Below are 27,838 nucleotides of genomic sequence, written 5' to 3'. Positions count from 1 at the left end.
GTAAGGCTTATACAGTAATCCCTCGATTAATGCGTCCCCGATTAGTGCGTCATTTTTTCCGATACCCAAAGTTATTTTTAATTGCGTACTACATTACTTCCATGTACGCTATGTATGCTATGTTCCAAATTTTTACTGCCAAAATTTATGTCATCTGCTAATTACATAGTATTTTCCTGATCATATCTCCTACCTCCTTTGCAATTATTTTCCTTACATTTTTTTAATTTTATTTTAAAGTACTTTCCCAAGCTTTCATCATGAGTAAAAGAATTAGTGAGCAAAAAAGTGTAAGTGTGAAAATGATTCAAAAAGTAATCTCATTGGAAGAAAAACTTGAAATAATAAAGTGAACAAGGCAAGTCCAGAGCAAAGATAAGACAAGAACACAAAAATGGGTGAATCAACTATAAGAGCATTTTAAGCAAAGCTGCTGAATACAAAGTATTATAATGATTAAATTATAGAGACTTCTTTGTACACTGATCGAAGATTGTAACCAAAAACGGATAATTCTAAGAACTGACCTTATTAAATCAAAAGCATTAAGTCTCTTTGCAACCTTGAAAGAAAGGGCTATCAGTGATGGAAAAGAAGAATTCCACATTAGTGCTTGGTGGTTTGAGAAATAGCCTACATAATTTTCTAATCACAGGTGAAGCTGCAAGTGCAGATAAGTAGGTGGCTGCAAATTATCCAGAGATTTGAAGAAAATTGTATAAGAAGGGGGGGGGGGGTCTATTGTGACCAACAAATATTTAATGTCGATGAAACTGGCCTTTTTTTTTTGGAAGCCAATGTCTTCCAAGACTTTTCTGGCTAAATCAGAGAAATTTCAGCCTGGTTATAAAGTCTAATGAAATTACTGCTAGCAATATGCAATTCATTTGGAAGCACATTCTTCCACATTGTGAAAATGATTTTAGAAGCTTTTCAAATGAATCTAAGTTAATTAAATCTCATTCTGAGAAACTGAGTGATTCCGACCTATTAAATTTAGATGCACAGCGAGAAGATCCTGAAGAATATGAAGAAAATTTAATCCCTCACAAGCCCAAAAAGATTTCACAGAAACAAATTTAAAATATTTTTCGTGCAACCGAAACTTTTAAGTAGCAATGCTTAGAGACGACTGGCCCTGTGAAGAGAGAAGCAGGAAAATTTGCAGAAGAGGCAGTTGTATGAAAAAAAGAAACAGAATGCCCTTCAGAATAATAGATTTATATTTTGAATATGTTTTATTGTCTTTCAGCTTCATAGTTTCCCTTTAACTAGGCTCTGAGACATACCCTAATTCTTTTATAAAAAAAATCAAGGTTAAAAAAAGAAATTTGAGGAATGAATTATACTTTTTTCCATGGGTTATTATATTCAATTAGTGCATTTTCGATTAATGCGCCTGTTTTAAAGAGTGCATTAGGTGCACTAATTGAGGGATTGCTGTATGTGTGTGTGTGTGTGTGTGTATATATATATATATAAGCCTTACTAATCTTTTAGGATTAGCCAGACTTTTCTTGTATTTCTTGGAAATAAATTTTGCGAACTAAATTATTTTCTTTCTTGGGGTTTAAGAATTGAATGATTGAAAATTCTTAAAAAATTTCCATTACCTATTATTTAGAAATTGGTTTTTATGGTGTTTTACTCATTTCCTGCTAAGTGATATGTTTACTTTGTTTTGTTTGCACCTGTAGAGTGCAGAGTTGTTAATGTGCATGGGTGGAGAAGAATTTATTCACTATTTACGTTCATTGCATTTCAAATAAAAATTCATGTTAGTACATAAAAATGAATCCTTCTGTGCTTCATAAAGAAAAAAGAGGACTGCATCTGGTATTTTCCAACAATATCTTTCACACATTGATTGGCTTGCTAAGAGCTCAGTGAACATGTGCAACTAAAATGGTCGGTAATTTCCTAACTTCACACACAAAATGCCCAGACAAATTATGTGATCATACTTTGCAATTCTATGGACTTGCCTCTTCCTATAGTTATTAATAAGCCAATGATATATATAAAAATTATTTATTATTGCTTAGTTACTTTTTGCAGAACAAATCACTCTCCCCCCTTCCCCTACAAAAAAAAAATTCTTCATGAATTTGCATATGTGTGACTAAAGATTTTAGGATGACATATAATTCATTCCCTATCTGAGTAATGTATTTTGCGCTACTAATAATACTGCAACTGTAAATTACAGTAATATCCTGCCTTATAATGTTCACTTTCTGATGATTCTCTCATGACAATTTTCAGTTATGACCAGTGCCCCTTCATACAGCACTACGTTCATTCATGCAACAATTTTAGCTATCGATCATAGAGAGATGTTGCTCGCTACATCATCTCTCTCTCTGTATGTTTTGGTGTTTTGCTGTGAATTGTAAACTGTGTATAATTATTATTTTATTTCATTGTTGTTAATGATGGCAGATAAAATTCAAAATAAGGACTCTGCTGCTTCCAGTAAAAAGAAGTAGCATTAACCATTACATTAGATACTATTATTAAATTTAGTGACAATTTAGCCAGTGGTCTCGCTCAGTGTATCAAACACTGAGAGAGACCACAGGCTAAACTTACCTCATACTACTGTTGTTACCAGTTATTAAAAAAAAGTGAAACACTAGTTAATACTATAGCCATCCATAAACATGGCAATCTTATTGCCAAAATGGAAAATTTTTTATTGGTGTAGATTGGTGACCAAATTGGTTAGCAGGTTCCCTGAAGCCAAGCTATTCAGAATAGTGTTTATGTTCACCCAAATTATTCTTAATTTTTCTTTTGCATAACTTAATGAATATTAATACCTTATTCACATCATTTATACACATATGTAAAAAGACGTATTAACTGCTTTTACTAATAATATCACTTTTAACACGTTAAAAATGGGATATGCCTGTATTGGATATTTATTTGAGTATAATAAATCTGTTTACATTCATGCCTATTCTTTCCTTCAGACATACTGATCATATGCAAAAGTTTCATATCACAACAGGAAATCTGATTAATGCAGACTGAACTATAATTATCTACACATTTAGATATTTTAAAAATACAAATTTCTAGAGAAAGTAAATAATTATTGAATTTCTCTTAATTATTGTTGAATTATATAACCAGAAAGTAACTTGTCTTTTCCTTTCTAAAATAATTTTGATTTTTCTCTAGAAAGCACATGTAAATTTATTACATCCTGTTGCATTGGCAATTATTGAAAGATACAATTTCTTTGATGCCCAGCTTGAACATTTTTTAAATATAAAATGAATAATTATCATTGCCAGAGCCTTTCCTCATATCTCTATACATCTTTGTTTAGATTGTTTTTTTTTTTTTTTTTGGACACAATTTTAGATTGTTGACTTCATAATTATTGAAGTCCCTTCACTTCTTCTCTTCCATTTTTATGATTATTATTATTTGCAGATATATGTACGAGCCCAGTTTGACTATAATCCAAAGGAGGATGATCTCATTCCTTGTACTCAGGCAGGAATAACTTTTAAAACTGGTGATATACTCCAGGTTATTAGCAAAGATGATCATAATTGGTGGCAAGCCAGAAAAGAAGGATCAGATATAACAGCAGGGCTTATCCCCTCTCCAGAACTTCAAGAATGGAGGATAGCTTGTATGGCAATGGAACGTTCTCGAAATGACCAAGGTATAATTAACATTTCAGTTTTATTGAACAGTAAATCTAAAGGAAATGTAATGTAAATAATGAAATACAGTAATAAGAACTTTAAGTATTTATAAAATTCATAATCATTGAACTGTTTGCATACAAAAGCACTTCTTGGCTTTATTATAAAATGCATGTAATTTATATAAAATGTATGTGAAAAATTCAACTCTGATTTAAATTGTAATGGAGACTTTAACTCAACATTGTGTATGGGGAGGGACAGTTAAATATGAAAGTTAAATACTAATTTTTCCGTTATCGTGGAACGTGAATGTTTTTGCTCATCTATTATGAATGCTTTTTTCAGAGCTGTTTTGTTTTCTAAAATTTTCAGTGTAAACTACTTTATAAACATTACAGCATGAACAATGACCCAACTAACAAAATCTGAAGTAATTCAGATTCGTTTAGAATATATTCATCTTTTGTTTACTATTTTTCGTTATTTTCTTGCCAGAAAGAAGTAAGATTAGTTAGCACTACTTTATCATTTGGTAATAAAAAATTACCATGACTTATAAAAATGGAAATTTTCAGACAGTTTTGATAAACTGTTTTGTCATTCCTTGAAATCAAAAGCAGTTGTTTGTAATAAATCTGTTCTTTTCCCATGCTCTTTCTTCATTGTTGTATACAGATTTTGGATGGCCATGTATTACAAGTCAAAAGAGCAAAGCTCCAGAATTTGAAAGCAGTTATAAGATATCTTTAGGAGAACAAAAGAATATGAAATCTTCCTAGAAAATCGGGAAATAGTTTTAAGTTGTATTTTGAGACTCTGAGTAAGATTTTCTACTTCCTTCAAGACAGTTTATTCAGGCACTAGAGTTTGAAAATGGCTAGGCTTTTCAACAGTCTTCAAGCTAGTCCATGATTCAAAAGTATACAGAAGATTTGAAATATGAAGCGACCACTACCTGATGTTCAGCAGTACAAAAATTAATATCACATGAAAATAAAGTACAAAGTTGGTAAAATGAATGGGATAAATGGCTTTAGATGTGGAGTACCAACCAGAGTCGGAGTGAAAGAGCAAACAAGAATTAAACCTTAGGGATGGAGCAGCAAAATCTAAGAAAACATTAATTCAGTTGGAAGCACATAATGAAGTCCTTCAGAAAGATAGATAAATAAGAGCTCTGTGGTAGAAACAAGAAGTTAAAGTAGGCCATGAAAAAATTGCATGAAAAGTTTCTATCTGGTAAATTAGCACCTCATCATCATGCATATCAAGGATTTAGGCCTAGCATGGCCTGTTCTGGCCTTAGAAGTAATCGTTTAAGAAGACGTCCTGGTTTTCTTTTTCCTAATGGCTTGTACTGTAAGGCTTGTTTTGGTAATCTTTCTGTTTTCATTCTTTGAACGTGTTCCATCCATTTATGTTTATATTTTTTAATTTTTTCTATTACTGGTTCTTGGTTTAGTTCTTTCATAATTTCTTCATTTCTTTTGTGATCAAATAGGGTATACTTTGCAGTTTTTCTCATAAACTTCATTTCTGCTGTTGTTAATCTTTGTTTGGCTTTTTGTTTTATTGTCCAGATTTCGCTTCCATACATTAAGACTGGTAGGGCTAATGTATTGTATACTTTTAGTCTGGTTTGTTTTTGAATTAGGTTCGGTTTAAATATAGAGTTAATTACACCTGTTATTTTTAAATATTTTGCAATTTTTTATATGTGATCATACATTCTAGGTAGTTAAATGAATTCACCTGTTCTAAGATCTTATTATCTATTACTATTTTAGTTCTTGCTGGATCTTGTCCTTTAAAGGCCATAGTTTTTGATTTTTCTGTTGGTATTATCATACCATAATCTTTGGATATCTCATTTAGATCTAAAATAGCTTTCTGTAAGTTATCTTCAGAATTTGTAATTATTATTTGGTCGTTCTGCAAAGAGGAGAGTGTTTAAGTTTACTGTAGGAGAAATTTTAATTCCTTGATGTAAATTTTTATTCCATTTTATTATTATTTCATTTAAGTAGATATTAAAAAGAGTTGCTGAGAGGGGACATCCTTGTCGGACCCCTTGGTTTATCTCTCTCGTATATGATAGCTCAGGATTTAATCTTATTTGTATTTGATTATTTTCATATATACTTGTGATAGCTTTTAGGATATTATTTGGTATTTGTCTTTCTTTTAATATGTTAAATAATGTTTCTTTTAACTTTGTCAAATGCTTTTTCAAAGTCAATAAATGCAATATGTGTTTCTAAATTGTATTCTCTTCTTTTCTCTATTATTAATTTTAGGCAAAAGGCCGGGTCTATACATGATCGTCTTTTTCTAAATCCATTCTGTACTTCTAGAATAAAGTTTACGGAATATTTCATTAGTTTGTTATTTAAGATTCTGCTATATATTTTGTAACAGGAATTTAGTATACTGATACCTCTATAGTTTTTAGGGTCATCTCTATTACCTTTTTTAAAGATAAGAATTACAATTGCTTTTTTCCATTCTATTGGGGGGATACCAGTTGAGTAAATTTTATTTAAAAATAATAAGAGTCTTTCTTTGAATCTTGTTCCTGCGTATTTATATAGTTTTGAACCTTGTTTGTCTTCTCCAGGTGATTTTCTGTTTCTTGTTTCTTTCAGGCTGATTTCTAATTCTTCTTTAGTTATTTCCTTTTAATTTTCGTTGATTGTTTGCCAGTTGTCTTTTTTAAAATATTTGTCTGGCCACAATTCTGTGTAGTAATTTAGAAATTCTTCTAATTTCAATTCCGTGTTTAAGTTTGTTTTCTTTGGTATCTGCATTTAAGTGTTTCAAAATCTTATATACATTGGGTCTTATTTTATATAAATCATGTTCTAAATTAGAAACAAATTTGTTCCATGATTCTCTGTCTTTTTCTGACTTCTCTTTTATCTATGGCTCTTATTCTTTTATATTCTATTTCATCTTCTAATCTTTTACTGCTTAACCATTTGTTGATAGGCTTCTTTTTTCTTTTTGATCATTTCTTTGATTGTATCATCCCAGATCTTCAGATTTTTCCTTTCATTGAATTTTTTGGTCTTTCCTAAGCTTTCATTTGCTGCTGCATTTAGTATCGTTTTTATATTAAGCCATTCTATTTCTATTTCTTCATTTTGTTTTATTTTATCTAGATATTGGGGTTAATTCTTTGTCCATATAGCCATTGTACATTTGTGTCATTCAATAGTCTAGTTTTATAAACAAATAAACAAAAAAAAAAAAAATTTGAGATGAGGTGTAGAAAATGACAAAATGAAAAAATTTGCAAATCATTTTTCAAATTAGCACCTATTCTTTGAAAATATAAAAGAAAGTTGAAAAGCTGAGTTATGTGTGAAGATAACTAACTAAATCCCATTGGAAAACTTTAGAAAGAATATAGAAAATAATTGTCATTGCATGTCTCACTATCCCATTTGATAAAAGCTGCTATTTCCTTGTCTCTTCCCAATGCTGTGGATTTGAATCCTGCATAAGGAAAAGATGTAAATTTCTACACTGGAGAAGATTGTTCCTGAGTTTATAAGGCATTTTTAAAACCTTAGAAAAATTTGAGATGAGGTGTACAAAATGACAACACTGAAGGTTTCTCTTTCCCTTGAGTTTATAAGGCAAGCCTTATAAACTCAAGGAACAAGCTTCTTCGGTGTAGGATATTACTTGTTTTCTTTATGCAGGATTCAAATCCACAGCATTGGGAAGAGACAAGGAAATAGCAGTTTTTCTTGTCAGTGGTTATGGTTGCTAAGTTTTTGTGACTCTTTTATTTATTTTATTTATTCTTTTCTTAATTTTATGCCAACACTTTTTTTTAGATCAAAAGAAAAGGATGTAATTTTGTAGTGTTAAACTCTAAAGCTACAGCTGCAACAATCACTTGTTCTCTACTGCATGCAAGTAACTGGCTGCTTATAAAATGTCATGTGTATGGCTTCAAAGCATGCCATTTACAGTCGATGACTGTATGTACAGGATACTATGGCAGTGCTGCATAATTCAATTTACATTATTCTTGGCTTTCTCTCAACAGTTTTCTTCCAAAATATTAGGTCGAAGTGTCAATGCTAGACCACTGGGAGGAGACCTGCATATAACCTGTAAAGAATGTGAAGAACCAACCAGAGCTTCTTACCCAATGTTCAGTTCTTGCTTTCTTATGGTGCTCTTGTTATTAAGTATCTACCTAGATGCTGAATGAGGATAGGACTTAGCTAAGTAAATTGTATTGTGTTGCTATAAACCATAAAACAGGATGTTATGATTTACAATATTAAAGAATACCAGAAACAAAAATAAGATATTTTTGACTGGTTGATATTTCATTGGATTTTAAACCAGCATCATTAGTCCACAAGTAACTTGTCACGATAAACAAAAGTGAAATTTTTTGTTGGAAACTTCAACTTTTAAAAGAACAAAAATCCTAACATGCCTCCATCTAGCATTGGATAAATAGATTCCAGCTGGAATCTATTTATCTAATGCTAGATGCCAGCCTGCTTGGCCTAGTGGTTAGTGTATCCGCTCTCCAGCCAAAAGCCTGCGGTTTGAATCCTGCCATGGGCATGGATGTTTGTGAGTGCGATTGTCTGTGAAAATACTAGTGGTGGTAGGAGGTAGATGGCATTGATGTAGTTGTGGTTCATTGTAGTTGGTGGAGACAGAATTGTAGTGTAGGTGCCCCCCCCCCCCCCATCTCTCTCAATGAGTCCTTGGACTTTCTGGAAGTGTCACATAATAAATAGATTCAATAATAAATAAATCTTAAATTGACCATTTCCTAAATTTTGTTTAAATTAATGTACCCATGTTCCTTGAGATTAGGCAGGTATTTCATTACTGTTGCTGACTGAAAACGGTCTCTCCAACTTGCAGTGACATCTACATAGTACATTGGGGTTTTTTTTGCATCTATCTAATCCTGTATGAAGAGGCATATATCTTTTGTGTTCTCTGACGTGAATGTCCCTATCTGCCCATAATAGGTGAAGTTACAATCACAAGGCACTTCATATACATTCCAGGATATTACAGAGGGTGGAGTTTGTTCTTTGGCAGTTGTGAGTTTGAATTGTGAAAGTAATATTTATTTAGTATTTTAGTCATCTTTTAAATATATTTTGTATATAGATGAGAGCAATAGTAATGCTTTGTTGTGTGTTTGGGAAGAGAATGATGATAGTGGAGGGGAGTTTGTATTTTGTCTGTTTTATAGGAGTTGTAGTGTTTGGCTAAAAATGTATGGTGAAGATAGTTCATGATGTCTAAATATTTAAAGATGTAGATTTGAAATGAATAGAATATTTTATAAATTTGGGAAGTTACCTGTGAGGGGAGCAAGTGATTTTCTGTACACTTTGCTGTACAGAAAATAAGATACTCATTCCTTTAGAAAAAAGAATAAACTCTCAGCTCTTGACCTAGTCACACATATTTTAAATGATTCTTTATATTTTCTTATTTACACATGGTCATCACACACTCACTGGAAGATACTTTTATAAACAATCACACCATCATCGAGCTTAGCAATATAGTCCTTCAAACGCTCGCATTGATCCAGGGATGCTTGTGCTAACGACACATCTCTTGCAATGTTCCCTCTATGATGTGCGTGCGCACACGTTTTACAACTAGCGCACAAAGCAAAAAATATGCACACACTAGATTTTCAAGATGAAATTAAAATTTATTAATTAAATAAGTTCCACCTAAATATTAACCTATAAATTCTTTAAAAAATACGGTAACTCGGCAACACTCAAGCCTATAACCTCACATTTTTTATTACATTCTCAAAGTTGCACAAAACTTATAAATTGTTAACAGTAACCCTATTTGAGGCTAGCGATTTGATGCCAAAGTGAAAAGGGTGTGGCTTAAATGTGTAATTTTTAAGTGGCATATAGAATGGTGCACAGTTTGTTTACATCTCAGGCCTGACTCATGGAAAATTCCCAAATGTGATTGCTGATCAAATTAGTTCAAGATCATGACGAATTAAAACAATGGTTTCATAATTTTAATAAAAATAATTAAATACTTTTAAAAATTTAAATTAGAGTACAATTAAAAATATTGTAGCATTTCAAAATTCTCTAATTTTTAAAAGGAATTGTAAAATAGTAGACTAAATAATAACATTCATATACACGCATTGAGATACAACCAAGTTAATTAAATCTAGCCTCTATGCGTATCTTTTAGCTCTTGTGTTGCCCTCGGCAATGCTTAGTGTTGGTTCAGCTTTTGCATTGCCAAGTTATTCAGTGAATAGTGTACATTTGTAAATTTATAAAAACAATAAAAAAACATTCTTCAAATAACAAAATTGCAAAAAACTGATGTACCATGTCAAATTCAAAGGAAGCAAAAGGTGTGAAGTGAAAACGAACTGCTAGCTGCTTTAAAAGTGAATGGCTGGATGAAATAGCAAAAGCTGCTACGCCAAAAGCTTATGAGTTGATAAACATTCAGCTGCATGAAATATTTATGTATGATGCTACAATTGGTGTTGTTTGTATTTATTCTCATGATGCAAAAGTTGCTGGGGATTTTGCTAATGGGAAGAAGTTTGATGTCACTTGGAAGTTGAACTTTTTGAAACACCATTTGACAAGTAAAATATATCTGGATGGTGTACACAAACTTAGGCAGCAAAATTTTTCATTGCCAGCTACAGGAGTACTCTGTATGCTACGTGAAAGTTCAGATGACCGAGAGAGAAAACGATCAAACCCAGACCAGATTAAAGTTCTTATTGACAGTGTCTTATTAGTTGTTAAGATGAATAACTCTTTACTTTCAGTTCAACATGTTAATTAACATATGGAAAGATATATTCAACTCCCAGACAGCTGGCGAAGCAAAAATTATGCGTTTGAATTTCTGGAAACAATCAATTTAATTGTTGAAAATGACGTGTTTGAGCAAATTGCATCTGCAAATTTCCACACCTTAACCATTGATGAAAGCACTGATATAACTGTTAACAAATTTCTCATTCTCTATTTTAAGTTTAGACCTAAAGATTGTAATGAATATAAAACATTTTGGCGGAATAATTCAGTTGCAGTCATGTGATGCCTCCTCCATTGTGTTAGCTATTAAACAATTTTATCAAGAAAAAAAACTTGATCTCCAAAAAATGGTGATGTTTACCTCTGATGGAGCCGCAGCGATGCTGGGCAAAGTTAATGGTGTCGCTGCAAAACTTAAATTAGAAGTTCCACATCTTGTCCAGCAACACTGTGTAGCTCACCGTGGGGATCTGTGATACGTGGAAGGAAATTAAACTAATCAGATATTGGTACATTAATGAGAACAGTGTATACACTCTTTTCTCGTTCCACAGTGAAAAGACGTGAATTTAAAGAAATTGTCGAGGCGTCTGAAAATGAAGCTATTGCCTTCAGACCACTCAATGAAGTGTGGTGGCTATCCAGACATTTTGCATTACAGGCAATAATAAGAAACTATGAGGGACTGATCACATATTTTGAAAAAGACGAATCATATGATCCCGTGCTTAATTATTGTCACAATAAATTAACTAACGTGACATTCAAAGTAGCTCTTAATGTTTTAAGTGATGTTTTTGAAGAAATAGCTTCCCTGTGCAAAATCTTACAAAGGAGTAACCTTACACCACTAGACAGTCATCATTTTGCCAGAGGGAAGATTAACAAAATCAGGAATCAGTATTTAGAAAGTGACGCTTGCTGGAGTGACAGAGTAAATACTTTACTTAAACAAGAAGAGACTGAACCAGTAGATACTAGGCCCCTGTCAAATTTTATAAATTGTTTATGTGCACATTTAGAGGACAGATTCCTGAGAATGAGATACAAGAATGGTCAGTGTTTGATATCTCCTCTATTTCACATTGTGATTTCTCATTTGGTAGTGAACATGTTAATGCCCTTTGTCTTAAATATCATGATTTTCTGGATGATACTACAGAAATAATTAGTCAGTTTAATGATTTCAAATTTTCTGTACAAGAAAAAATTAAATGCAAAATGATATCAAATTTTACACAAATGGTTGTATTTGCTCTTCAAAATGAGCAGTTTTGTGATTTGGCAAAGTTGATGGATATTGGAGGAACCTTTCTTGCATCTAGTGCAGACTGTGAGCGAGGTTTTAGTCTACTGAATCGAATAAAAAACCAACTTAGAAACCGTTTAGGAGAATGTCATTTGGATATGCTAATGAGAGTGAAAAGTTACCAATTATATGGAAATTCAATTAATTTAGATAGTGTGTATAAAGAGTGGGTGAATGCCAAAGACAGAAGAGAGAAAAAATAAGGAGATAGAAGCTAGAACTAAACAAGATGAGAATTAGTAACGGACTTATTATGAATGTTTAACAAGGTGAGAATTAGTAATGGGAATATTTTATTATGTATGTTTAGAGTTATTTGCAAAGTTAGAAAATTTAATTAAAGGCAATCGGTCACTAGTGTTATCTTTTTTTTTTTACTTTATTTCTTACTTCTAATCAGATCAATATTAAATACATATAAAATATTTATGTTAGCTCTGTGATTGATGTCACACAACTTACTTGGCGATGGTAATAATACACACGCTTAGAATCCTATCTAGTACAGTTGGTATCGTGTTGGCCTCGCATCGCGAAGTCCCTGGATCGAGTCCTGCCCAAGGCTTGTGAATCGTGATTTCCGACCGTTTACTGGGGAGTCTACTGCCGTGTGTGGGAACACGGTGGGGAGTTGGGGTGACCTGGCTGACGTCCCATTGACACCAGAAGGTAAAGAGTGAACTAAAATCTTTTAACTTTTTTGCTTAAATGATCAGTATGGTGACTCGTATGGGTGTTCACATACTTTTCAAAAGAAGGCAAATTTTGCACACTCACAGCAAAAAATTAGAGAGAACATTGATCTCTTGCCACAGAACTTGGCTACATTTGCTGCACAATTTTAGCCAATGGCTAGAATGCCTATAAAATTGATAAACTATTACATGATCCCCACTCTTGGTTCCACCCATCTGAAAAGATAGGCAAAATACTAAGTAAATATAACCTGTGCTCCGTGTTCAAACCATACTTCTAATTTTCAGCTTTCATCTGCTTATCAAATTACAAACTTCATAGATTATGATATTTGTGAATGAATGAAATGCCATTTAACTTGACCTATATCAGATGGACAGGAATGCTTTTAACCTTGGAGAACACACGAAATAGACTCGCTGAAAAGAAACTACATTTCATTTGAAACTAATTGCTGGATAAACTGTAAGCAGGAAGGTGTGCACCTGTTTAAGCTTCATGACATTCAGATGCCACTTCACTAGTATTATGACAGGTCATGCTTAGGACACCCCTTCATATAGGATTAGATGGAAGAAAGCTAATGTGCTATACAGAAACTGTTATAAGATGGACAGATAATTTTTTAAGTAAATAAACAGCACTAGCAATGTAGCATTCTCCTAACCTCAACAAGTATGAATGCATGATCTACCAAAATCTGGGTGATAAGAGGGCACAAGTTAGCACTTAGCTTTTTTTCGATAGTTTTTTTTCTTCTAATACTAATTTTCATTGTCTGTATGTTGTGACAAGTTGTTTGTGCTTTGAAGATGCAGGATACATAATCTAGCAAAATATCAACTGATTAAATAAATAGCTTAGTGACTGTAAACATCTAAACATGTTTTAGCAAAATGAAATGTAATGGCATTAGTGTGTCACTTAGTTAAACCAAGCTCCCTCCTTTTTGTCAGGGAACTAGAGTGATTAGTGATTTACCTTTTGTGGGTGGGATCCACATTTAAAAAAAAAAAAAAAACACTAGAACATGTCTACCTTTGTAATGAGAATTAACAGCACACGCACACACACACACATATAACTTAAAATATAGTCCTGAATTAATTTGAAAAAGCATACTTTCAGTTAAGGTCCTGACCTACATTCTTGATTGATGTGAAATTATGGCTAAAGTTTCTTGATTGGTGGCAGGTTGAGGAGCTGCTTATAAACCTGAAGTCTTGAACAGTCTGGAAGAAAGTTATTGTTGAACCACTGAAGATACATTCAGTAATAACTACACAAATGAAGAGATATTAAGTGTTAACTTCAAATGGACTTTTCCATTTCATCATTATGCTGTTCTCCTAACTCTGCTACAGAGCCATTTGGCTCTTACTTCTTTTTCCCAAGGCACACCTGCTGAGTTACTTGTCGGGAACTTTTAATGTGATTTCTTCTTTTCCAGGGCTGCCTCTTTAACATGCTCATGCCAGGCAGTGTTATGCACATGTTTCACCTCCCAGCGACATTCACATAATAATACATTATGTCCCTCCTCATTGGTTATGTACATTTTTAATAAGTTTTCCATGTATGCAGCATGTTAGTTGCAATTTTATGGTAGTATTTTACATATAAAATTAGTTTTTGTGTACTGACTTAATGATGTGATATAGAAAATGTCAAATGCATTTTGAACTGATTTTTAGTTATAGAAATATATACAGGGTGTTCGGGATAAATTTGACAGTTTCGTAAGGAAAAAGAAAATCTTCTTTGTATCTATTAAATTTAATGAATTGACAAAAAAACATTACAGGCAGAGTTAATTACAATACTATCAACAAGATTTACTCAAAATAACCACCATTAGCATCGATCACAGCTTCAATTCGGCTTCGGAACCTCGAACAAGCTGATGCTACAGTCTCCCTGGGAAGGGCCGCAAAAACTGTTTTAATTTTATCCATTAACTGGGCTTTTGTATTACTGGAAGTGCGATTGGTGTCTTTTTCAACTGCGCCCCATACAAAATAATCCATGGGGTTAAGGTCTGGGGAGTTTGGAGGCCAAACATTTGGACTGGTGAAGTCGTAGAAATTTTCAGACAACCATTTTTGACTTTTCCCAGAGGTGTGGCAAGGGGCCGAATCCTGCTGCCATACATACGGCCTACCATTGGCTACCCTTGTTATCCAGGGCTTGACTACAGTTAGCAACTCCACGAACAAAGCCCGAATTCCAATGCCAGGGTTCTTCAACACCTGTTCCTGCAGATTTGCAAGGAATTCTGCTGTACGAACGCAATCAGATCGTCTGCTAGGGATCTTTCTTCTTGCTACATCCTCGTAGTCACCATTGCAAGTCTCTAGTTCATGCCTGATTGTTTTTACTGTATTCAGGGAGCATTGGGCAGCAGTCGTAATATCCTTATTTTGATGGCGGGCACGAATCATCATGATACAAGTTATTCTCTTCCATGATTCAGGTGGGTTCCAGCTATCCATCCTTTCTGACATCTTGTATATGAATGAAGAAGGGTCCAAACTTTTAAATGAAGAGAAGTGTGTGTTAATACATGTAACTTACGGAAAAATATAATTAATTATAAATATGTCAAATTTATCCCGAACACCCTGTACATCTTGATTTACTTTTGAACAGGTGCTATACATTAATTATTTCCTTTCTGCATCCAGTGACTGCATTATAAACTGATATTACCAATTATTTTCTATCACTGAAAATTTGAAAAAGAGTGTTAGGACAATTGTGTTTGGTTAGTGTGTGTTTGATACTGCAATGACACTTTGTTTAGCTTGCATGTATGCAGTATAGTGTCTTTGTGAAAGGAGATGTTTTTTCATTATTTTAGATCATTTTCATTCTAGTTGTTTTTAATTATACTAATTTTCACTAAATGTAGCACATAGACTAGATCTATCTGTTTTGTATTTAGTAACACAATGAGACTGCTTGTTTTCCTTGTCTGCAGTATGATATCTGCTGGGGATGAGATGTTTTTTAATTATATAGGGACATTTTCATTCCAGTCTGCAGACAGAAAGAATCCATGGATTGAGTAAAAATCCCATCTACTCCTGAATAAAATGCATCCTGTTTATTATAAGAAGTGGACATTATTTATTCATGTATTTATTTGTTATGTCAAATGTGCACACTGATCATTAGTAAATAAAAAAAATTCTTAGCAAACAAAGCAAAATATAAATGAAAAGTGGAATTAAATACACATAACATGCACAATGAATTGTACAAGATAATATGCTGCTCCATCAACCCATATGTATATTCCTGCAGTGCCAGATAAATCACATGATCAGCATTATTATTTCATTGGTTAAGTCTCTTCTTATAGTTATTTACTTGAGCTACCAGTGCATACAGCTGCTGTTTATTATTGGTTAGTTATTATAGTTCGTAAACAAGTCTCTTTCTCCCTACTCATAATTTTTTTTCCAATTATGCCTATCATAAATGGAACATTCTCGTAGACAGGCTTATACGTTGGTTATGCATTATTAAAACACTTAAGGAATAGAACAACGTAGTTAAGGATATAAATTAAATTAAACTTTAATAAATATTTTCCGATATTTCGGCAATGTCACATTGCCATCTTCTAAAGGAACTTACAAAAAAAGCACGTGCACGTAGGCACTACAAACACAGTAACTGGGAATGAAGAGATGAAGCTATTGTTCTCCTAAAAGTCCTGATGGTGCCCTCTAGCGGGCTAAGTAGGTGTTCTTGGCCGTTGGGCTGAAGGTCTGCCGATGTGAGCCTCCCAAATTTGGGGCAGTCGCATACAACCAAATTTGTTGAGGTTTGGAGAATTTCTTAGGGCTGAGGCTGATTCCATAAATAGTCTTTCGTATTTGTATTTGCTACGGTGTATTACTGTAGCTTTCTTCCACCGTATTCTGTGGCGTGTATCCAGAGCATGGTCCGCAAGACCAGAATGGCTGTACTTGTGAAACCGGATGTAGTCCTTGTGTTCAGAAATTCTGATATTCGCTGTCCTGCCTGTTTGGCCAAAGTAAGACAGATTACAACTGCAAGGGACCTGGTATACACCAGGTAGGTCTAGGGGAAGTGGTTGGTCTTTAGTGGAGCGGATAAGGGATGCCAATTTTCTGTAAGGTTTGTAACAGGAGGTTAGGTCATGCTTTTTTAAGATTTTGGTAATCTTTTCCGAGGTCCTCGGATGTAGGGAATGGTGATGGATTTAGAGTAATCCTTGTTGTGGAGGGGGGGGGATCTGTGGTTTGTAGGTTCTAATATTTTTTGGACTTTTGACTTTTTTTGGGGGGTAGCCATTGGCTGAGAAAGTGTTGAGGATGTGATTTAGTTCAGTGTTTAGGGCCAAGTCGTTTGAACAGATTAGTTTTGCCCTGTTGTATAGTGTTTTCACTACTCCATATTGTTGTGTGTGGGGGGTGGTGGGATTGTTGGTGAATGTATCTGCCTGTATGGGTGGGTTTTCTGTAAAAAACTGAGAAAACCAAGGTTCCATTAGGTTGGCGGGTGAGTAGTGTGTCTAGGAAAGGGAGGCTGTTTTTTTTCCTTTTTTTTCCAGGGTGAATTTGATTCTGGGGTGTTGGTTGTTTAAGTGTGTGAAGAAGGAGAGAAGTGTTTCAGAGCCATGTGGCTAAATAGCGAACACATCATCAACGTAGCGAAGCCATGTGGTTGGTTTTTGTGGGGCAGAGGCTAAGGCTTTTTCTTCAAAGGTCTCCATAAAGAAATTGGCCAAGGGTGGGGAGAGTGGTGAACCCATGGCTGTCCCCTCTATTTGTTTGTAGAATTTTCCTTGCCAAACGAAAATAGCCTGAGTTCATTGTGAACTGAAATAAGGCTGAGATATCGGGAGAAAATTTAGCTTGGATTAGCTCTAGAGTTTCCTTGAGTGGGACATTTGTGAATAAACGACTGAACGACTTGGCCCTAAACACTGAACTAAATCACATCCTCAACACTTTCTCAGCCAATGGCTACCCCCCCCCTCCCCCCAAAAAAAGTCCAAAAAATATTAGAACCTACAAACCACAGATCCCCTCCCCCAACCTCCACAACAAGGATTACTCTAAATCCATCACCATTTCCTACATCCGAGGCACCTCGGAAAAGATTACCAAAATCTTAAAAAAGCATGACCTAACCTCCTGTTACAAACCTTACAGAAAATTGGCATCCCTTATCCGCTCCACTAAAGACCAACCACTTCCCCTAGACCTACCTGGTGTATACCAGGTCCCTTGCAGTTGTAATCTGTCTTACTTTGGCCAAACAGGCAGGACAGCGAATATCAGAATTTCTGAACACAAGGACTACATCCGGTTTCACAAGTACAGCCATTCTGGTCTTGCGGACCATGCTCTGGATACACGCCACAGAATACGGTGGAAGAAAGCTACAGTAATACACCGTAGCAAATACAAATACGAAAGACTATTTATGGAATCAGCCTCAGCCCTAAGAAATTCTCCAAACCTCAACAAATTTGGTTGTATGCGACTGCCCCAAATTTGGGAGGCTCACATCAGCAGACCTTCAGCCCAACGGCCAAGAACACCTACTTAGCCTGCTAGAGGGCACCATCAGGACTTTAAGGAGAACAATAGCTTCATCTCTTCATTCCCAGTTACTGTGTTTGTAGTGCCTACGTGCACGTGCTTTTTTTGTAAGTTCCTTTAGAAGATGGCAATGTGACATTGCCGAAATATCGGAAAATATTTATTAAAGTTTAATTTAATTTATATCCTTAACTACGTTGTTCTATTCCTTAAGTGTTTTAATAATAAATGGAACATGCCTGTCGAGAGGGTATAGGATCTCATGTAATTTGCTCTAACCAGCAATTTACTGGACATAATTACAGCTGTAAAACATGTTAGTAAATCATTTGCCTTTAATGAAAGGATTTTCACAGCTGTTCTTTCTCACTCTTATATTTTCCAGTCATCCTTTCCCCCTCCACTCCCATGCAGATTAGGTTGTATACTTGTGTCCAAAAGCCAAACTACATTTTTGTCCATATATGAAAACATTTTCATGACTACAACCAGATGTGGATATAAATTTATTGACAGGAAATAAATGATATTACAAAAATGTCTTTTAAATTGCAATACATTTTGGCAAAAGTTACAAATTTCCTAAGGAGTTAAGGAATTAGCATACAGTGCTTACAGAAAACTATGTGAAGAGACATTTCAGTATGGAATATGTCCACCCTGAATTACGATGCAGCTCTCACAATATCATACCAAGCTTAGCACCAAGTGATTCGGGAGTTCTTGAGGCAAACTGGCCTACTCCTCTTTCAGAGCAAGGATAAAGCTTTATTTGTTTTCTTGAGAGAAATTTCAAGCAGTGATGCATCTCTCTATTGCATCCCAAATGTGTTCTGTGTGGTTGAGGTCAGGGGAGTGTGCTGGCTACTCAATTCGATTAATATCCTGTTTCCAGAAGTATCTCCACTGCTCGTACTATATGGTGTGGCATTGTCATCCATAAAAATGAATTCTTTGCCTACAGCACCACAAAACAGTTGGACGTGACGTCGAAGAACTTTGTTGCAATATAGTTCACCAGTCATAGTCGCTTTTTCTAGCACTTATAGCTCGGTGCATCCATTAAGCATAATTCCTTCCAACACACACTATGACCCCCAGCACCACTGTATCTATCCCTTTCAAGAACATTCTCGCTATGGTAAGCAGTACCACTTTCATGCCAGATCAAGTGGCTTCTAGAATTGGAGGAAAGACAAAAACAACTCTCATCTGTGAAGAGTACATTAGTCCATTCGTGTCTTGTCCAGTTTTTATGGATACAACACTGAACAAAAAATTGCTCTATGATGAGCTGTGGATAAAGTGGATGCAGACTACAGGGTTTCAGGTATATAGGCCAACCTGTTGCAGACATTTTGCCACAGTTTGTCAAGATATCCATGTACCTGTGCTTGAATGAAGCTGACCTGCCATGGTGCATTGGTTACATTTTGCTGTTATATAAAAATTTGTCTTCATACACGGTGGTAGAGCGAGGCAATATCAGTAATTCTGTGGTCTTAAAGCTTTCCAATAATTCTTCCCCATGTGAAATCTAGATGATGTGTTTGTGATGTTACAAGACATCCAAGTTTGCAGTTTTATTCCTTCATGAAAAGAGTTTCCTTCAAACACAGTTCACTTTGTGCAGCCTTTTGCCTTTTCTCCTGTTGAGTGCTATCAAGTGACCCCTTTGCACAGAATTCAAAAATTTGAATTTGTTCCCACTTTCTACTTAAAATCGTCAGTTATACAAATTGCCACAAGCTGAGTCATCTGAATTTGAGGTTGTAATCTTCAGAAATAGTATTCATCCTTAGGTTTTGGACACCAATGTAATTGAAGAACCTGTTACGGCATGTGCATGATATGCAAAGGGAGCGAAGCTGAGAGAAATCATTTCATCTTGCTGCAGGTTTAACATTGGCATAAGATTCTTTTTGTCATGATGTGAATGTTTTAATAACACACTTAATGAAGACTAGGAGTGAAATGACCTTGAAAACAAAGACACCCTATCCATGGTGATATTCTGATTACTGCCGAAGAGAATTGGATAGAGCACCAAAATCTGTATAGGATTACACTTTCTGTTCTATTGCACTTAACTGGTTTCTGTAGAACAAGAGCAGTTTCTAGGAATTGTTTTCTGATTTGAACTGGGATCTGTATAGTAGCCTGATTTTCTTCTAGCTGTCAAGCAGGGATAAGAAAAGTATTATCCTTCTTTACAAGGCTCTGACCACATCTGGACTGTTGTGCACGTGTTTAGTTGGCTGGGTTTATTGGGATGTGGGCATGGTATAGAGGATTCATCAGAATAGTGTCTAGTTTCTTTGTTTTTTTTAAATGCTCCCTATGAATATAGAGTCAAGGTTTGTGAATTAATGTGGAAATTGTAGAGTAGCCAAAGAAATTTTCCAATGCATAACCAGACTGGAGAGAACAGGTTTTCACTTCTGGATGTTATGTAGGAGTATGATCAGCAAGAGTTAGGACTAGATTTTTTGTTTGAGCATGTTTATATTTGGTGATATTCTGATTATCCATAAAAATTGGACAAGACAACAATGGGCTAATATACTTTTTATAGGTGAGAGTTGTTTTAGTCTTTCTTCCGACTATAGGTGACACCTGTCCACAACATTGGGGAATTATTTGTAGGAAGTGAGATCGCTAGGTTGCACGCAGTGATACAAAATGCGCAGCGGCAATTAGAGCACCTGCAAAACTCTTTCCAGAGTGAGTCGGCTAACATAAATAAACAGCGTGGGAGAGTTTCCGAAATGAAGGAAAGAGTGTTGTATGGTGACTCGTTATTAAGAGGAGTAATAGATGGGAGTGTAACTAAATCGTACTTACCGGGTGCGAAATTTAAGGATGTAAGTGAGAGTATTAGAGTGCAGAAACAGAGGGTGAAAGAATTAATAATTGTGGCGGGTACAGATGAATTCAAAGGTGATAAATTTTTTATGAGAGAGGACTTGAAAGTATTGTTAAAGGTAGCGAAAGAAAAGAGTGACAGAGTTAGAATGGTGAGTCTGTTACCACGGTATGACAGAGAGGAGTTTAGAAGGAGGGCCATAATCGCAAATGACATTATGCGCAGGTTATGCGGACGGTGTGGTGTGGAATTCGTGGACGTGTGGAATGAGTTTGATGGGCGAAAGGACTTATACAAGATGGATGGCCTGCATTTGAATGGACTTGGTGTGTGGAGACTGGAAAAAGTGTTGCTGAATGAAGTGAAAATGGATGTGCAGAACCAGAGAAACTAGAACTACCAAGGAGGGGGGGAAGTGGATATCCAGACATCAGTGAGACAGTTGAGTGTAAAAATGTATATAATGTACCTGAGCCAGCAATAAAGACAAAAAATGGGAATGGGACATTTAGAATAACGCATCAAGATAGGGGTGGGACAAAGGGATCACTGCAATTCATGTATACTAATGCCAGGAGTATTAGGAACAAGAAGGAAGAATTTTTGGCCTTGATTGGCTCTTCCTGGCCACAGGTTATTGGCATTAGTGAAACATGGCTGAATGAAGATGATATAGTTAGTGGGATAGAATGTGTAGGTTATAGTATGTTTAGAAGGAACAGAGAGAATAAAATTGGGGGAGGGGTATTATTGATGATAGCTGATGAACTGCAGCCAAGGAAAATTGAAGTATTGCAGGATAGTGAAAGGAGCTCATTTGAGGATATTTGGTGTGAGATTGATACTGGCAGAATAAAATATACAGTTGGGTGCTGCTATAGACCAGGTGATGGAATAGAAGGTGGAGATGGCATGCATAAACAAATTGATGAAATGAGTGGAAGGAGGGTAATTATTATGGGGGATTTCAACTATGGTAACATTGATTGGAAGGAGGAGAGGACACATGTGAGGAAGGAAATGGATTTTATTCAATTATTAAGGGATAACTATCTGAAACAGCATGTAATTGAAAATACTAGGGGTGTGAGAGTGCTTGACCTGGTAATTGCATCTCAAAATTAGACTGTAATGAATATGACCGTGTTGCCACCTATTGTGAGAGTGATCATAAGGTCTTGACCTGGGAGGTGGCTAAAGGTGTGCAATTTGTGATTAAGACAGGGTATATGTGGAATTACCGTGCTGGCAAGTATGACAAGCTTAGGAGATTGCTTGGATCAGTGCCATGGCATGTACAACTGCAAGGGCTGGACGTCGATAGAGCATGGGAAGTGGTCAAAGAGCATTTACAGGAGGTTATGGCTGACTGTATACCTAAGGTCTGAATAGTGAAACAAGTAGGGGTTAAATGGATGAATAAAACCATTAAGCTTGAGCTGCAAAAAAAGAAACAACTATGGAGGGAATTTAAAGAAAGGGGTGACCTGCAGGCACACGAACGGTATAAAGTGCAGGCCAGAAGGGTAACGAGTGTGGTAAAAACAGCAAAAGCCGATTATGAAAGGAAACTAGCTATGCAAGCAAAAGAGAATCCCAAACAGTTCTTTCAATATGCTGTAAGCAAGGAAAAAAACTGTACATGGCAAAATGATTTTAAGGAATGACGATGGTAAAGAGTTCACTGAACCAGTCGATATAGTAGAGTTACTGAGCGCGCACTTTGCAAAAGTATATCATCCAGGTGGTGACGTTGAAAAAATGAAGGAACCATTAGTTTATACGGGAATTGTGATGAATGAAGTGGAGGTGAATAGTCTATTACAGAACCTTAATGTGAATACATCTGTGGGACTGGATGGTATACCGGCACTGGTCTTGCATGAAGCGGCTAAGGAATCATCAGTGCCCTTGACCATGTTGTTTAATCTGAGTCTCGGGTCTGGCTTGGTCCCGAAGGCGTGGAAAGAGGGGAAAATAGTTTCACTGCATAAAGGTGGATCCAAGACTATGGTTGCAAATTACAGACCGATCAGCATATCAGGAGTCGTTGTCAAGGTCTTAGAGAAAGTAGTCAAGGGAAAAATACAGGAATGGATTGATGAAAATGAGATACTGTACAGAGGACAGCATGGCTTTGTGAAGGGTAGATCATGCCTCAGTAACTTGCTCAAGTTTTATAACAAGGTGACGGCTGAACTGGATAAGGAAAATGGGTTTACAGTGATACTGCTGGACCTGGCAAAGGCGTTTGACAGGATACCACATGGAATTCTAATCCGTAAACTACAACATATGGGAATGGATATGGGGTTGGTGAGATGGATAGCTGGGTGGTTGATGGAGAGATATCAAAGAGTAGTTTATTCAGGAGTAGACTCCAAAAGACGGCCTGTGACTAGTGGTGTGCCACAGGGTTCTGTTTTTGGACCACTGCTGTTTAATCTGTTCATTAACGATATAGGGAAGGGTCTAAGTGGGACAGTTCATTTGTTCGCTGATGATGCAAAGTTGGGTAGGGCGATAGTGAATGCAGAAGATGTCAAAGTCTTGCAAGATGACTTAGATAGATTGGAGTTCTGGACTAAGGAGAATGGATGTCAATTTAATGTGACAAAATGTAAGATTATGCATTTCGGAGTGAAAAGATTAGCAGCAGTATACCACATTGGTGGAACTGTATTCCAAGAGATTGATGAGGCCAGGGACTTGGGAGTGTTGGTGGATAGGGAGATGAAGTTTAGGGGGCACATTGCGAAAGTAGCTAAATCAGCTCATCAACTCACTTGGTTGTTGAAAAATACCTTGACGAGCAGAGACAAGCAAGTTATTGTACCTCTGTACCGAGCCCTGATAAGACCTCATCTCGACTACTGTGCCCAGATTTGGTCACCTCGGTTCCTTCTTGATGGGGAGGAGGTGGAGAGGATCCAGAGACGAGTGACTAAGATGATAGCAGGTCTATGGAATGAACCATATGAGAACAGGTTGAAGATTTGTGGGTTGCAGAAACTAGTTGATAGGCGGAAAAGGGGAGATATGATTGAGACATTCAAATTGCTAAAAGGATTCTATAGGATTAATTCAGAGGATATTTTTGAGATCAGGACTGGTGGTGGGAGAACTAGGGAACACCCATGGAAGCTGGGCAAGAGCGTGGTTAGCAGGGGTGTTAGAGCTGGGTTCTTTACTTTTTGAGTGGTAAATGAGTGGAATAAGCTGATAGAGTCTGTTGTGGGTGCTATGACAGTGAGCGAGTTCAAGGCAAGGTATGATAGATACTGTGAGAATGTTGAACAGTTGTGTGAACATGATGTTTGGGGTCTCCCTGAAGTAGCCCGTAATAATGATAAAAACACCTTTTCCATGGTTTGTTTTTGAAACTTTAACAGGCACAGTACAAGCATTGTAAACTTTGCGATGTCTAGCATCAGAATTCTTTTTGTCAGCAGCCCATGCTGATTGACTTCAGACAGTAAAGGGGGAAAAAATTACATGGACAGCTTTGATGTAGAACTTTCAGTACAATATTTTATCTTGCTGGACTTTCTCTTAAACTTCTTTGAGAGTAAAAAAAAATAAAAATAAATAAAAAAAAAATATATATATATATATCATCTTTTTTTGACAGACTGAAACCGAGAAAATAGATAACAAATTAATTTAATGGAGCACACCTATTTTCTCGGTTTCGGTCAATCAAAAAAAAGATGAACATATCTAATCACCAAGTCAGTGTAACTAATGATCATATATATATATATATAATATAAATACATGTGCTCACATGCAGTAATTTCATCACAGTGTACTTATTATTTATCATCATCATCATCATCAAATTCCTGCCATGTACCCTCAAGGGGTGTACAGGATATGACAGTACTACATGAAAAAATTACATCATTACTAACTTCCTATCTACAATTTTCCTCCAAATCAGTCTGTTACTTGTCAAGACTCCAACATTATCAGATCTTATATTTCTATCGTCTAAGGCACTTTGTACCGTATCAATCCACCTATATCTTGGTCTTCCTCTGGGTCGTTTTCCTGCCAACCTGGCAGAGAACACTTGTTTTGCTAATCTTTCCTCTCCCATTCTATTTAAGTGACCATACCATCTGAGATTAGCTCTGCTAACGCATTCCTGGATGCTGACAATGTCAAGTTCTTTCCTAATATCCTCATTTTTAATATGATATTGCCATTGATGCCATCTGTTCACGCCTCTAATCTTTCTCAGGACTCTCATATCTGCGGTCTCTAGTCTTTGGTCAAGTGTTTTACTTCTGACCCAGCTCTCAGATCCATAAGTTAAAATTGGTTTGAACACAGTCTTGTATACAGCTAATTTAGTGTTCCGACTAATTTCTTTCTTATTCCATATGAATTTATTCAATTGACTTCCCACGATACCAGCTTTGCTGATTCTGTTGTCTATTTCTATATTTAGTTTACCATCTTCAGTAAAAATTGTGCCTAAGTAGCTGAAATGTTTTACTTGTTCCACAGGTTTTCCATTCACAACACAGTTGACATTTTCATTGTCTTTGTCTTTTTATTGCTGACCTTCATACCATATCTATTACAACAGCTATTCAATTTAGTCAGAGAATCTTGCAGACTTGTAGCGGATTTATTTAGAAGTATAACATCATCTGCATAAAGCAAAGAGCTGACATTAACATCTCCAATTTTGATATCAGGTTTAATACCACATTCCTTCATAATGTGATCCATATAGATAATGAATAACAGAGGGGATAACGTACATCCTTGTCTCACACCAGATTTAACATTAAACCATCTTCCTGTACTTCCTTCAATTCTAACTGCAGACTCACAACTCAAATAAAGACTAAGTATTGCTTGATATAATGCCCCATTGACACCATATAACTGCAGCGTATTGAATAGCTTCTCTCTTGGCACCTTGTCATATGCCTTTTCCAAATCGACAAAACTTAAATACAGATCTTTGTTATATTCCCATGCTTTCTCGACTATTTGTCGTAAAGTGAAGATCTGATCCTGACAGCCTCTATTTGGCCTGAATCCAGCTTGTTCTTCACCAAGCTTTTCTTCCACAATTCTTCTCAACCGTTTCTCAAGTATACTTGCATAGATCTTGCCAGGAACACTCAGTAGGGAAATACCTCTGTAATTTTCACATTCAGTTTTATTTCCCTTTTTATATATGGGTACTATGAGAGCTCTACTCCAATCATCAGGAATTCGTCCCTCTGTCCAAGCTTTCTGAACTATGCAGTGCAGCCACTATAAGACTCTTATACCACCATACTTCAGCATTTCTGGTCGAATATCATCTACTCCTGCTGCCTTTCCACATTTCAAGCCTTTGATGGCTTTTTCTACTTCAAGTAATGATATGTATTCCTGACTGCATCCCTGGTCAGTGTTTTTTATCACTGTGCTGTCATCACTGCTTGTTTCATTTAGCAGTTTTTCAAAGTAATTACTCCATACTTCAAGGATATCTTTTTCTCCTGTTTTCATTTCACCTTTATCATCTCTAATTCCTTTTACAGCACTCTTTCCTCCATTCCTAAGCTTCTTCAACAACCTCCAGAATATTTTGCCACCTTCTTGATATTTATTTTCTATATTCTTGCCAAAGTCCTCCCATGACTTTTGTTTAGCTAGTTTTACACACTGTTTAGCTTTCTTACATTTGTCTCTGTATTCTGTAAGAGTAAAAGCTGACTTATTTGCCAGGAACTTTTGATATGCTTTCTTCTTTTCCTTCACTGCCTCTTTAACTTCCTGTGTCCACCAGGGAGTTCTGATTTTTTTATCTTTGCAGACAACCTCACCACATGCCTCTCTGGCAGAATCAATCAATGTTTCCTTTAGAGTTTGCCACTGAATCTCCAAGGTTTGATTCCTGTTCTCAAACTCTTTCATTTTCTTTTCAATAATATTTCTGTATTTTAGTCTACAGTTTACATCTGAGAGCTGCTCAACTTTTATTCGCTTTAAAACTTTTTTACATGTTATTCTTTTCAATATGAAATTCAATTTTATCCTGCTCAAGACTAAATAGTGATCACTTCCAATTTCAAATCCTCTGTACACTCTGGTGTCCTGCACCAGGGAGAAAACATCACTATCAATTTAATTACAATGTACAGTTTAAACATACTAATTTAAGGATCCATTTTGAACAGATTATTATATTATTTTAATTTAAGAAATTTATCAGATTTTTTGCTGTTTCTTGATTATCAAAGTGTTCATTCCACTCAGAACAGAAAACATAAATGAAAAAAATCTGTTATGCCATTATATCCTCTTATTGGACCAATTATGTATTTCTGAAGTAAAAATCTAATTAAAATTTCCTTTAATTCTTGATATAAAAATAAGTATTATTTTTATGATTATTATATTATTAGGATTTATTCCTAGTTGAATGCTCTTATTATAAAAGCCTTTATTTGTTTATACATTGCAGTAAACTGTTCATTTTTTCCTCGAAAAAAGAAGCATTTCCGTGATAAATACTTGGCCAAGCATAATGCAGTGTTTGACCAATTAGATCTGGTGACATATGAAGAAGTGGTTAGGCTACCTTATTTCAAGAGGAAAACTCTTGTACTTTTAGGTAAATGGCTTTTTAATTTGATTATAGTTAATAGTGCTCTCCTGGATTCCTGAAATTATTGTTGTCTCTTTTATACATTCCTCCACATCACTGTTCCTCTCTCCAGTTGCATACAATGACTGCATTTAAGCACCTTCTTTTTAATGTAGTAAAGTGCTTCTATTAGTTTCTAAAAATTAATTTATAGAATCCTTTGACTTTTGTTTTTTACTTCTTATTTTTTATTACTAATCAAAAGTGAATTCTTTCATGATAA

General features: G+C 35.5%; 1 protein-coding gene across 1 annotated transcript in view; it reads left to right on the top strand.

The window, feature by feature from the left end:
• LOC150100826 (peripheral plasma membrane protein CASK-like) overlaps window positions 1–27,838 on the top strand; it is a 710,225-nt gene that overhangs the window by 600,156 nt on the left and 82,231 nt on the right. Inside the window, exons 17-18 of the mRNA XM_090401913.1 lie at window positions 3,448–3,685; window positions 27,433–27,582. Of these exons, the coding sequence (XP_090258039.1) occupies window positions 3,448–3,685; window positions 27,433–27,582 (388 nt within the window). The remainder of the gene's footprint in view (window positions 1–3,447; window positions 3,686–27,432; window positions 27,583–27,838) is intronic.

Source organism: Typopeltis vanoorti, chromosome 12 (genome assembly GCF_054136105.1).
Source record: "Typopeltis vanoorti isolate ZY-2024b chromosome 12, IOZ_Tvanoo_1.0, whole genome shotgun sequence".
Taxonomy (NCBI): Eukaryota; Metazoa; Arthropoda; class Arachnida; order Uropygi; family Thelyphonidae; genus Typopeltis; species Typopeltis vanoorti.
Note: the sequence above shows the minus strand (reverse complement) of the source record. Positions and strands in the feature narration are given on the sequence as shown.